This window comes from Melanerpes formicivorus, unplaced genomic scaffold (assembly GCF_026170545.1).
Source record: "Melanerpes formicivorus ecotype bairdi unplaced genomic scaffold, bMelFor1.0.p_v2 SCAF_106, whole genome shotgun sequence".
Lineage (NCBI taxonomy): Eukaryota > Metazoa > Chordata > Aves > Piciformes > Picidae > Melanerpes > Melanerpes formicivorus.
In genome coordinates, this window is record NW_027142458.1 from 734,439 (window position 1) to 748,898 (window position 14,460).

The following is a 14,460-nucleotide window of genomic DNA, read 5'->3' on the forward strand; positions in this document are numbered from 1 at the left end:
ATAGAATCAGTAAGGCTGGAAGAGACCTCAGAGATCATCAAGTCCAACCTGTCACCCAACAGCTCGTGACTAACTAAGCCATGGCTCCGTGTGCCACGTGTCGGTGCTCCGAGAGCTGTTCCTGGTGTTTGGCTGAGGAAATTCCTGTCACCCACTTGCAAAACCTCTTCTCTTTTCAATGGCAGTTATCTGAAAAGCTCCAAGACACAGAGAACGAAGCCATGGCCAAGATTGTGGAGCTGGAGAAGCAGCTGATGCAAAGGAACAAAGAGCTGGATGTGATTCGGGTGAGTGCGACGGCAAACCTCAGCCTGGGTGCCACGCTCCGGGGGAGCCAGCTCCTGTCTGCTTGGTGACTGGCAGGTAGCAGCTCTGGGACCAGGGACCTCTGCTAGCTCCCTGAAGTTGAACCAGGGGCAGATGTCGAGGAGAATCATTTGTGTGCACTCAAAGAGGGACATAAACCCTTTGGAACATGCCAGGAGATGAGGGAATGACTCGGGTCCCTCTCATCACTCAGGTCTGTAGTGTCTGTGTTTGGAGCTGTGTGTGTGGAAAGGTGCTGAAGGTGGACCTGGAGTCCTTCAGACTTGGGCTGCTCAGCAGCAGGGCAGGATCATGGAATCATAAAATGGTTTGGGCTGGAATGGACCTTCAAGATCATCCAGTTCCAACCCCTGTGCCATGGGCAGGGACACCTTCCCCTAGCCCAGGTTGCTCAAGTCCTCACCCAGCCTGGCCTTGAACACTTCCAGGGAGGGGACATCCCCAGCCTCCCTGGGCAACCTGTTCCAGGGTCTCCCCACCCTCCCTGGAAAGATTAAAGACCCATAAGAAATGGGAGGCATCATGAAGAAGCAGTGATGGCCATAGGTGAGCTTCCTCCTAGGACTCAGTCCCTGGGACAAACAGAGGTTGAATTCTTCCTCTCCACTAAAGAGGCAGAGTTTGCATCAGAGGTCATTGCTGGGTAGGGCCTTGGGCATTGATCATAGAATCAATAAGGTTGGAAAAGACCTCAGAGATCATCCAGTCCAACCTGTCACCCAGCAACTCATGACTAACTAAACCATGGCACCAAGTGCCACATCCAATCCCCTCTTGAACACCTCCGGGGATGGTGACTCCACCACCTCCCTGGGCAGCACATCCCAATGGCCAATCTCTCTTGCTGGGAATAACTTTCTCTTCACCTCCAGCCTAAACCTCCCCTGGCACAGCTTGAGACTGTGTCCTCTTGTTCTGGTGCTGGGTGCCTGGGAGAAGAGACCAACCCCCTCCTGGCTACAACCTCCCTTCAGGTAGTTGTAGAGAGCAATGAGGTCTCCCCTGAGCCTCCTCTTCTGCAGGCTAAGCAACCCCAGCTCCCTCAGCCTCTCCTCACAGGGCTGTGCTCCAGGCCTCTTCCCAGCCTCGTTGCCCTTCTCTGGACACCTTGAAGTGTCTCAGTGTCCTTCGTAATTCATCCTGTGCCAGGTTGCTCTGTTTCTGGTCTTGATGCTCTGCTTTGTGAGCAGAAGTGAGAATTCCTCCTTTCTGGGCCCTCTTAGGAAATCTACAAAGATGCCAACACCCAGGTGCACACCTTGAGGAAAATGGTGAAGGAGAAGGAGGAAGCCATCCAGCGGCAGTCAACGCTGGAGAAGAAGATCCACGAGCTGGAGAAGCAAGGAACCATTAAGATCCAGAAGAAAGGGGACGGTGACATCTCCATCCTGCCTGTTGCTCTGGCCTCTGGGATGGTGCCAGCAGGGGCAGAGGTGGTGGCTGGCACGTGTGTGGCACCGGCGGCCGGAGCGGCGTCCTCGGTACCATTGCCACCACCTCCCCCACCCTTGCCCAGCTTAGCAGCGGCAGCTGAGGCAGGTAAGGAGCTTTGTGTCTGCCGCGGCTGTGGGCTGACCTGGAGCTGGAGCTGGTCGTGCAGGGGACAGGCACAGCAGCCTCTGACTGCCCAAAGCAGCTTCAGCTGGAGCCAGCCGTGAGGCCGTGGCACCTCACGAGCACCCACGGCCCTCGAGGTCCTCGCTCTCACCCGTGGGTGGCTTCCATGCCTCTCTGAGCTCTGCAGCTGCTGGGAACCTCCGCCCGCCTTCAGCCACAGCAGCACCTTGAGGAGTGCCCCACGAGGTGCTGGGGCTCAGGGGAGTTGGGGGAGAGAGATGTATGGTGGGGCACAAGGTGGGAGCTGTGTCTGCTCCCGTGGGTGCTGTGCCTTCTCCCGTGGGAGCTGTGCCTGCTCCCGTGGGTGCTGTGCCTGCTCCCGTGGGTGCTGTGCCTTCTCCCGTGGGTGCAGTCACTTCTCCCGTGGGTGCTGTGCCTTCTCCCGTGGGTGCTGTGCCTGCTCCTGTGGGTGCAGGGACTTCTCCCGTGGGTGCTGTGCCTGCTCCCATGGGTGCTGTGCCTTCTCCCGTGGGTGCTGTGCCTTCTCCCGTGGGTGCTGTGCCTGCTCCCATGGGTGCTGTGCCTGCTCCCGTGGGTGCTGTGCCTTCTCCCGTGGGTGCTGTGCCTGCTCCCGTGGGTGCTGTGCCTGCTCCCGTGGGTGCTGTGCCTTCTCTCGTGGGTGCAGTGCCTTCTCCCGTGGGTGCAGTGACCTGCTGACCAGAGCTCCTGGCAATGTCTCTTTTCCCTCCCCGTGCCAGTGCCCAACGGTCCTGTGTCGGTGCCGATGCCGCCTCCGCCGCCGCCTCCGCCGCCTCCACCGCCGCCTCCGCCGCCACCTCCTCTCCCAGGCCCATCTCTGGAGATGGCTCCTGCAGCTCCACTGCCCCCACCACCCCCACCATCAGCACCCCCCCTGCCCGGGACAGCCTCTCCCACCGTGGTCTTCAACTCAGGGCTTGCAGGTAAACCACCCAAGCGTCTCCTTGGCGTGCTGCTGGGGCAGACAAGGCAGGGCCAGGGCAGCTGGGCTGGAGTGGGGATGGCACTGGGGTGGGACTCCCTTGCTTAGTCACCTGCAGAACACCCCTGATCTCTTGGTGGTGATGGACTGAGAGAGGTTTGTAGCAGGGTTGTGACCAGTGGTGGTGAGTCTAGTTGGAGACCTGTAGCTCGTGGTGCTCCCCAGAGTTCAGGACTGGGTCCAGTCTTGTTCAACATCTTCCATCAGTGACCTGGATGAAGGGACAGGGTGGCCCCTTGGTCATTTTGCTGATGGTACCAAAATGGGAGCAGTGGCTGACAGCCCATCAGGCTGTGCCATTCAGAGTGACCTGGACAGGCTGGAGAGTTGGGTGGAAGTTCATGATGTTCCCCAAGGGCAAGTGTAGGGTCTGCACCTGGGGAAGAAGAACCCCCTGCAGTAGGACAGGTGAGGGGTGAGCTGCTGGGAAGCAGCTCAGCAAAGAAGAACCTGGCAGTGCTGGTGAGCAAGAAGTTCCCCATGAGCCAGCAATGTGCTCTCGTGGCCAAGGAGGCCAATGGGCTCCTGGGGTGCATTGAGAAGAATGTGGACAGCAGGTCCTCCCCCTCTACCCTGCCCCAGTGAGTGTTCTCTGGAGTGTTCTGGGCTCCCCAGCTCAAGAGAGACAGGGAACTGCTGGAGAGAGTCCAGGGGATGCTACAAAGCTGCTGAGGGGCCTGGAGCAGCTCTGTGAGGAGGAAAGGCTGAGAGCCCTGGGGCTGTGGAGCCTGGAGAAGAGCAGCCCCAGAGGGGATCTGAGCAATGCTCAGCAAGAGCTAAAGGAGCTGTGGGGGGCAAGAGGCTGGGGCCAGCGATGCCCAGTGACAGGATGGGGGGGAGCAGGCACAAAGTAGAACCCAGGAGATTCCAGCTGAGGATGAGGAGGAAGTTGTTTGGTGTGAGGGTGCTGGAGGCCTGGAGCAGGCTGCCCAGAGAGGTTGTGGAGTCTCCTTCTCTGGAGAGCTTCCAAAGCCACCTGGCCATGGTGCTGCTGGGCAAGCTGCTGTGGGTGCCCCTGCTCTAGCAGGTCCCTTCCAACCTCCCCCTGCTGGGGCTGTGTGAACAAGGGTTTCTCAAGCAAACCCTTTTGGTTTGGTCTGGAGGACATGGCTTTAGGGGAAACTAAAGCCATTGCCAAAAATGCTTTTCAAACATGATCAGTTTTGGCTTGGAAGCAAAGGAAATGTGGCTTGGAAAGAAACACAAAGCTCCATGGCTTGGATGCCTTCTGAGAGCTCAGTGTGGAAATCTCTGTGCTAGAAAATGGCAAATTTGTCAGGTTATGGGGGAAGGAAGTAAAATTTCCTGCCTGCCTTTAATCCTGCTTTTATTCACTGCCTGACACTTGCTGAGCTACTAAATGCTAATTGGCATCGTGCTTCTTCCCCCCAGGAGACCTCAGGAGCTTGATATGAGCCCAAAAAGAGCTCTGATTAATAGCTCTTTGGTTCCCCCCCCACCCCTGCAAACTCATTATTAATTATTCCAGCTACTCAATTATTCCAGCTCTGAAAGCCAAAAGCATCATGGAACCAGGGGAGCCCAGGGTGTGCTGCCAGAAAAAGATCAAGCACAAAAGGCAGCACACAGCTGAGACACTTGGAGCAGGTTGCCCAGGGAGGTTGTGGATGTCCCCTCCCCTGGAGGTGTTCAAGGCCAGGGTGGGTGAGGCCTTGAGCAAGCTGAGCTAGTGGAAGGTGTCCCATGGAACTGGATGATCTTCAAGGTCCCTCCCAAACCACTCTGGGCTTCTGTGATCCCTCTGGTTGGGTTTGGCAGAGCTGGGAGTGGTCCTACCTGGGCCACTGGGCAGTGACTGGCTGGAAAGCAGCCCTGAGGAGAGAGACTTGGGGGTGCTGGGGGAGGAGAAGCTCACCAGGAGCTCTCAGTCTGCACTTGCAGCCCAGAAAGCCAATCAGATCCTGGGCTGCATCAGGAGAAGTGTGGCCAGCAGGGCAAGGGAGGTGATCCTCCCCCTCTGCTCCACTCTGCTGAGACCCCACCTGGAGCACTGCCTCCAGTTCTGGAGCCTCTATTACAAGAGGGATGTGGAGGTGCTGGAAGGTGTCCAGAGAAGGGCCAGGAGGATGAGCAGAGGGCTGGAGCTGCTCTGCTGTGAGGACAGACTGAAGGAGTTGGGGCTGTTCAGTCTGGAGAAGAGAAGGCTCCCAGGTGACCTCATTGTGGCCTTCTAGGATCTGAACGGGACCTACAGGAAGACTGGGGAGGGACTGCTCAGGATCTCAGGTAGTGATAGGACTAGGGGGAATGGAATGAAGCTGGAGGTGGGGAGATTCAGGCTGGAGGTGAGGAGGAAGTTCTTCCCCATGAGAGTGGTGAAGCCCTGGAATGGGTTGTCCAGGGAGGTGGTTGGGGCCCTGTCCCTGGAGGTGTTTAAGGCCAGGCTGGATGAGGCTCTGGGCAGCCTGATGTAGTGTGGGGTGTCCCTGCCCATGGCAGGGGGGTTGGAACTAGCTGATCCTTGTGGTCCCTTCCAGCCCTGACTGATACTATGATACTATGATACCACCTGAGTGAGAGCAGTGCTGGGTGTGGTGGTGCTCAGGGAGGCTACAGAGGAGGGCACAGGAGCTGCCAAGTCACCAAGGTTGTGCCAGCAGCTGCCCAGACACTGTGCCTGATGTCTCTGCTGTATTAACTGGGGACAGGAGTCTCACTTCTGCCCATGGCTCCTCTGAGCTTCACCAACAGCACATGGAACCCCCCCCACAGGCAAGGTGCTTCCTTGGGTGCTTGGTTGAGTTGTGCAAAGCAAGGTGAGATGAATGTTTTGCTCCTCAGTGTGTCAGGAGAGGGGAGAAGAGCCAAAGCAGCTTCTGTCACAGGATGGCTGCTCAGGAAGGAGCACTTCCAGTGGTCATGGCAGTGCTGGGGGGAAAGTTGGACTTGATGATCTTTGAGGTCTTTCCCACTCTAAATGCTTCTATCACTCCTCCCTCAGGGCAGGAACCTCCTGGGTCAGAGGGGGAGCCAATAAAGTAACAATTTTTTGCTTTCCTGACCATTACTAACAGGTTTTTGTGTTTTTTTCTCTGTCCTTTCTGCTTCCTGGTCAGATGGACCAATCAAGCTCTTCTGTAGGTTGCTTTCTGCTAAGTATTGCCCTTCCTCTCCATGTTTCCCTCTGTGCTGTGCCTGTGGACTCGTGTGGGTGGTGGGGAGCGGGGAGGCAGGTCCAGGTTGGCCTGAGCTGGAGCATGCAGTAGCTCTGGGGATGCTGCCAGCCAGCAGGATCTGGAAGCCAGGAGGCCCTGCTTGAGCAAAGCACTTCAGCAAGTCATGAAGAGGTGAGGTTTCCCTGGAGCCATCCTCAACACCAGGCACACCAAGGCTGGGTTTTCCCACTGAGGACAGCTCCTGGGAATATCACCTCAGGGCTCTGTGATGGAGGAGGAAGGGAAACTTTGAAAGATGTTGATGAGCTACACCAGGAACTGGCCCACAAAGCCATCAGCTTCCTTTCCTCCTGGTCTTAGGTTCATGAGCCAGCAGTGAGCACTTTCAGCCCACAAAGCCAACCACATCCTGGGCTGCAGCAAGAGGAGCAGAGCCAGCAGGGCCAGGGAGGTGATTCTCCCCCTCTGCTCCACTCTGCTGAGACCACACCTGGAGCACTGTGTCCAGTTCTGGAGCCCCTAGCACAGGAAGGAGAGGAAGGAGCTGGAGGTGCTGGAAGGAGTCCAGAGAAGGGCCATGAGGATGAGCAGTGGGCTGGAGCTGCTCTGCTCTGAGGACAGACTGAGGGAGTTGGGGCTGTTCAGTCTGGAGAAGAGAAGGCTCCAAGGAGACCTCATTGTGGCCTTCCAGGATCTGCAGGGGGCTCCAAGAAAGCTGGGGAGGGACTTTTGAGGGTGTCAGGGAGGGATAGGACTGGGGGGAATGGAACCAAACTAGAAATGGGTAGATTGAGATTGGATGTTAGGAAGAAGTTGTTCCCCATGAGGGTGGTGAGAGCCTGGCACAGGTTGCCCAGGGAGGTGGTGGAAGCCTCCTGCCTGGAGGTGTTTGCAGCCAGGCTGGATGTGGCTGTGAGCAACCTGCTGTAGTGTGAGGTGTCCCTGGCCATGGCAGGGGGGTTGGAACTGGCTGATCCTTGAGGTCCTTTCCCACCCTAACACTTCTATGTTCTGTGATGGTTGGACTTGATGATCTTAGAGGTCTTTTCCAGCCTTCATGATTCTAAGTCTCTGCAGAATGAGCCTCACACAGTTCTTGCTGTGAAAGTGGAATAACAGGGTAGGGGAAATCACTCAGTCAGAGCTGGTGCTCCCCCTGAAAGAGATCATCCCTGTCCTGGCAAACCCATACACAGAGAACTGTTAGAGCAAAGTCAGATAATGAGTTGCTGAAGTGCTCTGCTACCTGGGACCTGTCTGTCCATCTCCTGGAACCACAGGGAGAAAAGGAAACATCTCTGGGGACCAGCAGGGCCGTGGTGCTCTGAGCTCGAAGGTTGGACTCAATGATCTTAAAGTGCTCTTCCAACTGATCTGATTCTTTGATCCTGTGATGCTGAGGGTTTTACCAGGGGTCAGGAGCAAACACTGGCCTGAGCTAAACCAAATCATGGTCCATGGAACTAGATGGTCTGGAAGGTCCCTTCCAGCTCAAGCTGTTCTGTGATCTTGGCCTGGGGGAGCGGTGAGCTTCCATGGGCACGCTGCGGAGCTGAACGTCCCCAGGGGTGTCCCTGTCCCCTCCATCCTGCCTGCTCCCAAACATGGGACAAGTGGCTTCCCCCCCCTGCCCCAGCACTGGAGAGGAAGGGCCTGGGTTTCTTTTTGATGTTGACAGCTTGGAAACAAACAGTTTATCTGCTGAGGAATTGAGGAGCAGAACGTTGCTGGATCACTTTACTGAAGGTTTCCTTTTCAGAGCTCCTCTGTGGAACTTACTGAGTCACTTACTGCTTCTGCACACTGCAGGGAGTGCAAACCTGCTCTGTGGTCAACCTCCCAAGTCCTGCAGCCCACCTCCTGGGGTTTTTTTGGGGTCTAAAAGCCAAACTTGGTGAGAAGCAGCACTGCCCCATTGCAGCAGGCAGTGGGAGAGGCCATCCCTGAACCAAAACCTAGGGAAAAGGGATTTATTCTCCTTGTCACAGGCTCACAGGATGTCAGGGGTTGGAAGGGACCCAGAGATCATTGAGTCCAACCCCCCTGCCAGAGCAGGAGCATAGAATCCAGCACAGGTCACACAGGAACACATCCAGACAGGCCTTGAAAGTCTCCAGAGAAGGAGACTCCCCAGCCTCTCTGGACAGCCTGTTCCAGTGCTCTGTGACCCTCCCAGGTTCCTGTGACAGTGATCCCAGCATCACTGAAGCTTTCACAGCCCCTGGTGTTTAGTCTGGTTCTGCAGAAGCTGGGCTGAAACCAGGGCTCAGTCACCTTTAAACTAAAGTCCACCTCCCCTGCCAGGGCAGGTCCACCTAGCAGGTCACCTACATGTCCACGTAGGTTTTGAATGTCTCCAGAGCAGGAGACTCCAGCACCTCTCTGGGCAGCCTGCTCCAGGGCTCTGTCACCCTTAAATTCAAGAAGTTCCTCCTCATGTTTAGAAGGAACTTCTTATGGTCAAGTTTGTGACCACTACTCCTTGTTCTGTCACTGGGCAGCACTGGAAAAATCCTGATCCCATCCTCCTGACCCCCACCCTTGAGGTATTGCTCAGCACTGAGGAGATCCCCCCTCAAGCTGTTCTTCTCCAGACTATACAGCCCCAATTCTCTGAGTCTTTCCTCACCACAGAGCTGTTCCAGCCCCCTCAGCATCTTTGGAGCCCTTTGCTGTACCTTCTCCACCAAGTCCCTGCCCTTTAATTTAAGAGTAGCAGAGCACCGGAGCAGGCTGCCCAGAGAGGTGGTGGAGTCTCCATCTCTGGAGAGATTCAAAACCCACCTGCACATCTTCTTGTGTGACCTTCTCTAGGGGGGGGTGGACTTGATGATCTCAGGAGGTCCCTTCCAGCCCTTACCCTTCTGTGACTGTGTGACAGAGCAGTGGGGCTGGATGAAAGCATCCTGGTGCTGTTTGCTCCTCCAACCAGCAAGATCTCTCCAGGCTGCCCAGTTAGCTCTGGCCAGTTCTTCCTCCAGTGCTGGAATGCCAGCTCCAAAGCTGCAGTTTGGTGCTTCCCAGCCTTTTGGGAGGGGGTGGTTCTCATTTCCTCTGCTCTGGTGCCTTTAGCTGTGAAGATCAAGAAGCCAATCAAGACCAAGTTCCGCATGCCGGTGTTCAACTGGGTCGCCCTCAAGCCCAACCAGATCAACGGGACAGTCTTCAACGAGATAGATGATGAAAGGATCCTGGAGGTAGGGCTGCTGCTTGCTGCCTCCTGCCTCCCTCTCCTGTGCATGACACAAGTGGATGTTGGTCCCTGCAGGGTCAGGCCACCACAAGTATTTTGGCCACGGGTTCAACCAGTGGCCCCTGGTGTGCTGGAAGAGCGTGAGGCCAGCCTCAGGCTTAGGGATGGGGTCTGGTGCTGTCAGCAAGGGTCTCAGTCAGGCCAAGTGCTGGGGCCTGCCTGGCACTTGGCTCACAACAACCCCATGAATGCTCCAGGCTTGGGGCAGAGTGGCTGGAAACTGCCCAGCAGAACAGGACCTGGGGGGTGTTGGCTGACAGCAGCTGAAGATGAGGCAGCAGTGTGCCCAGGTGGCCAAGAAGGCCACCAGCATCCTGGCCTGGATCAGCAGCAAGGGGGCCAGCAGGAGGAGGGCAGGGATTGTGCACTGGTGAAGTCACACCTTGAGTACTGGGTTCAGTTTTGGGGCCCTCACTCCAAGGTGGACATTGAGGGGCTAGAGTGGGTCTAGAGGAGAGCAAGGAAGCTGGGGAAGGGTCTGGAGAACAGGGCTGGTGGGGAGCAGCTGAGGGAGCTGGGGGTGTTCAGCCTGGAGAAGAGGAGGCTGAGGGGAGACCTCATTGCTCTCTACAGCTCCCTGAAAGGAGGTTTGAGCTGGGTGGGGGTTGGTCTCTTCTCCCTAGTACCAGGTGATAGAAGAAGAGGAAATGGCCTCAAGTTGCCCCAGGAGAGCTTTAGGTTGGACATGAAGAACAGTTCCTTCCCCAAAAAGGGTCATCAAGCCCTGCCCCAGCCTGCCCAGGCTGTCCCCACCCCTGGAGAAATCATTTTCTTTCCTCTCTCAGGATCTCAATGTGGATGAATTTGAAGAGATATTCAAAACAAAAGCCCAGGGTCCAGCCATTGACCTGACTTCAAGCAAGCAGAAGATAACTCAGAAGGGGTCAAACAAAGTCACCTTGCTGGATGCCAACAGGGCCAAAAACCTGGCCATCACCCTGAGGAAAGCTGGGAAGACAGCAGATGAGATCTGCAAAGCCATCCACGTGTGAGTACAGCTCTTGTCAGCAAGGAAATCGTGGGGGGGATGTCCTGTGGTGTTTGGTGAGTGGAAGGGGTTTGTATTGGCCCTTGATGGAGATGTTTTGGCATCTGGAAATGACCCAGAACCATCCTGGGTTCCCAGAAATCACCTTCCTTGGAGCCAAAACAAAACCCCTGCAGCCTTATGCCACTGTCCCCACACTGCTTAGGCTCAACAACTGATACTGCTGTCATTAAAGAAGCTGTTTCCTGGATATCCTCACTCCAAGGAAGGACATTGAGGGCCTGGAGCAGGTCTAGAGAAGGGCAACAAAGGTGGGGAAGGGTCTGGAGAACAGGGCTGGTGGGGAGCAGCTGAGGGAGCTGGGGGTGTTCAGTGTGGGGAAGAGGAGGCTGAGGGGAGACCTCCTTGCTCTTTACAGCTCCCTGAAAGGAGGTTGGAGTGAGGTGGGGGTTGGTCTCTTCTCCCTAGTGTCAGGTGATAGAAGTGCCAGGAAATGGCCTGGAATTGAGCCAGGGGAGGTTTAGTTTGGCCATGAGGAGAAACTTCTTCACTGAGGGGGTTCTCAAAGACTGGAACAGTCTGCCCAGGGAGGTGGCTGGATCCCCATCCCTGCAGGGCTTTCAAAGCTGTGGAGAAGTGGTGCTGAAGGACATGGTTGAGCATCAGCCTTGGTAGGGTTAGAGCATGGTTGGACTCCCTGCTGGGGTGGGTCTCTTCTCCCAGGAACAAGCCCCAGGACAAGAGGACGCAGCCTCCAGCTGCGGCGGGGGCAGGTGGAGGCCGCCTGCGGCAGCTCTGCGACCTCCTTTCCATCGTGGTGCACCGAGCTTTGCCGTCACAGGCCGCTTCTCCTGGTGTGTCCCCACGCAGGTTCGACCTGAAGACCTTGCCAGTGGACTTTGTGGAGTGCCTGATGAGGTTCCTGCCCACTGAGAACGAGGTGAAGGTGCTGCGGCTGTACGAGCGCGAGAGGAAGCCCATCGAGAACCTGTCCGACGAGGACCGCTTCATGATGCAGTTCAGCAAGATCGAGAGGCTGATGCAGAAGATGACCATCATGGCCTTCATAGGCAACTTTGCAGAGAGCATCCAGATGCTCACCCCAGTGAGTGAGGGGCAACCCCTGGGACCCACAGCCCAGAGGTCCTAGGTACCCTTTGCACCCTGGGCCGCTCCATAGTGTCCTGCGACAGGAGGAGGCTGGGACTGCACCTTAGGGGGAAGCTCTTCAGGGTGAGGGTGGTGGCATTCTGCAGCAGGCTGCCCAGGCAGGTGGTGGGTGCAGCCTCCACCCTGGAGGTGTTCAAGGCCAGGTTGGATGAGGCCTTGAACAACCTGGGCTAATGGAATGTGCCCCTGCCCATGGCAGGGGGATTGGAACTGGATGAGCTTTCAGGTCCCTTCCAACCCAACCCATTCCATGAATCTGTGAATCTATTTCTCTACCCTGCAGAGGTTGTTAGCATCTTCAGGGAAAGTCACTGTCAGAGCTGGTCTGTGGGGTCTATGAGGACATGTCAAGAAGGACATGTTGGGTCCTCACTATGGGAAGGATGTTGAGGGGCTGGAGCAGGTCCAGAGAATGGCAATGAAGCTGGGGAAGGGTGTGGGGAACAGGGTCTGGAGAACAGAGAAGGGCAATGAAGCTGGGGAAGGGTGTGGGGAACAGGGTCTGGAGAACAGAGAAGGGCAATGAAGCTGGGGAAGGGTGTGGGGAACAGGGCCTGGAGAACAGAGAATGGCAGTGAAGCTGGGGAAGGGTGTGGGGAACAGGGTCTGGAGAACAGAGAATGGCAGTGAAGCTGGGGAAGGGTGTGGGGAACAGGGCCTGGAGAACAGAGAATGGCAGTGAAGCTGGGGAAGGGTCTGGGGAACAGGGCCTGGAGAACAGAGAATGGCAGTGAAGCTGGGGAAGGGTGTGGGGAACAGGGCTGGTGAGGAGCTGCTGAGGGAACTGAGGGTGGTTTAGTCTGGAGAAGAGGAGTCTGAGGGGAGACCTCATTGCTCTCTACAGCTCCCTGAAAGGAGGTTGGAGTGAGGTGGGAGTCAGTGTCTTGTCACACATAACAAGTGACAGGACAAGAAGAAATGGTCTCAAGTTGCCCCAGGGGAGTTTTAGGTTGGACATGAAGAACAATTTCTTTGCTTTAATAGTGGACAGGCTTTGGCTCAGGCTGCCCAGGGCAGTGCTGGAGTCCCCATCCCTGGAGGGGTTTCAGAGCTGTGTAGATGTGGTGCTGAGGGCCGTGGTGACCTGGCAGAGCTGGGGTAAGAGTTGGAGTTGATGATCTTAAAGGTCTCTTCCAACCAAAGCAGTGCTGTGCTTGTAGCTGTGTCCCCTTCCACCTGCTGCATCCCTCACAGTCATAAGGACTGAAATGTAGACCAACCTTCACCCAGCCACATCTGAGTGTGGCAAATGCATGGTGCAGATGAAGTGGTTGACATGCTGATGTGCCAGGGCAGGGCCCATGGTGTGCCTGAAAAATGAGGGCTTCTGCAGAAGCCACTGATTCATAGAGTGGGTTGGGTTGGGTTGGGTTGGGTTGGAAGGGACCTTAAAGATCATCCAGTTCCCACCCCCCTGCCATGGCCAGGGACACCTCCTGCTAGCCCAGGCTGCTCAAGAATGCAAGCCTTTAGACTTTGAGTTTCCTCTTGGCTTGGAGGTGGCACTAACCCAAAGCTCTTCTTCTCTTTGCCTGCAGCAACTTCATGCAATAATAGCTGCCTCTGTCTCAATAAAGTCATCCCAGAAGCTTAAGAAGATCCTGGAGGTAGGTCTGACTTCAGCTACGTTCAATACCTCCATCACTCAGCTGTGTGTGTCCCCTGGGTCAGCTGAAACCATACCTAGGTGCTGCCCACCTCTTCTTCCAGAGGTTTCCTCTGAACCTCCAGGCATCTGTTCATGTGCTTCTCTCTTTCATCCTGGCAGATCATCTTGGCTCTTGGGAACTACATGAACAGCAGTAAGAGAGGAGCTGTGTATGGATTTAAGCTACAGAGTTTAGACCTGGTAGGTGAACCAGAGGTGGCTTGATGGGGGGAGCGGGGGGCAGGTGTTCCATGTGCTCAGCAAGTGGCTGCTGGAGGCCTTGGGTCAGTGCTTTGCAGTGGTGAAGGCAGAGTGGCAATGAGGAAGGTGCTCCCTGCCAGGCAGGGGCAGTTTGCTTTGCTCATCATGGTTCTGGAGAGGTGCTCAGGAGAAGGCACATGTATGTCTTCAGAGGCTCTGCAGACCTCAGCTTGAAAGCCACCTGCTGAGCAATCAGCTGATGTGACAGGACAAGAGGAAATGGCCTCAGGTTGTGCCAGGGGAGCTTTAGGTTGGACATGAGGAACAATTTCTTCCCCAAAAGGCTTGTCAAAGCCTGGCTCAGGCTGCCCAGGGCAGTGGTAGAGTCTCCATCCCTGGAGGGGTTTCAGAGCTGTGGAGGTGTGGTGGTGAGGGCCATGTGGGACCTGGTTTAGCAGTGACCTGGCAGTGCTGGGTCAATGGTTGGACTTGACCTTCAACAACCCAAACAGTTCTATGATTAAGTGGGCTTCACCAGCTGGCCTGATCAGATGGAGAAGCACCAGGGGAAGGTGACCACTGGTGGAATCCCTTTGCTTTGGAGCCTGCTGCACCTGTACCCAGCAGCCTCTGCCCTGTCTCTCCCCCAGCTCCTGGAGACGAAGTCAACGGACCGCAAGCAGACGCTGCTGCACTACATCTCAAACGTGGTCAAGGAGAAGTACCAGCACGTCTCCCTCTTCTACAACGAGCTTCACTACGTGGAGAAGGCTGCAGCAGGTACCAGCAGCCTCCTGGGCCTGGGCCAGTGCTGCTGCCACAGGTGCCACGGGAAGGGTTTCGCCACCCGTGGCCTGTGGAGGCTCTGCCTGGAGGGGAGTTGTGCAGGCTGCGGGTTCAGCTGCCTGCACAGCAGCAGTGATGCTGCATTTGTTTCAGGCTTGATCTTTTGTGGCCAGCAGGAGCAGGGAAGTCATTCTGCCCTCTACTCAGCTCTGGTTAGGCCACACCTGGAGTCCTGTGTCCAGTTCTGGGCCCCTCAGTTTAAGAAGGACATTGAGACTCTTGAATGTGGTCAGAGAAGGGCAACAAGGCTGGGGAGAGGCCTTGAGCACAGCCCTGTGAGGAGAGGCTGAGGGAGCTGGGGTTGCTTAGCCT

At 56.2% G+C, this 14,460-nt stretch overlaps 1 protein-coding gene across 1 annotated transcript in view; it reads left to right on the plus strand.

The window, feature by feature from the left end:
• FMNL2 (formin like 2) overlaps nucleotides 1-14,460 on the plus strand; it is a 203,173-nt gene that overhangs the window by 175,213 nt on the left and 13,500 nt on the right. The window contains 9 exon segments of the mRNA XM_068166785.1: nucleotides 186-287; nucleotides 1,551-1,866; nucleotides 2,643-2,846; nucleotides 9,115-9,239; nucleotides 10,081-10,283; nucleotides 11,154-11,388; nucleotides 12,992-13,060; nucleotides 13,222-13,302; nucleotides 13,953-14,082. Coding sequence (XP_068022886.1) covers nucleotides 186-287; nucleotides 1,551-1,866; nucleotides 2,643-2,846; nucleotides 9,115-9,239; nucleotides 10,081-10,283; nucleotides 11,154-11,388; nucleotides 12,992-13,060; nucleotides 13,222-13,302; nucleotides 13,953-14,082 — 1,465 coding nt within the window.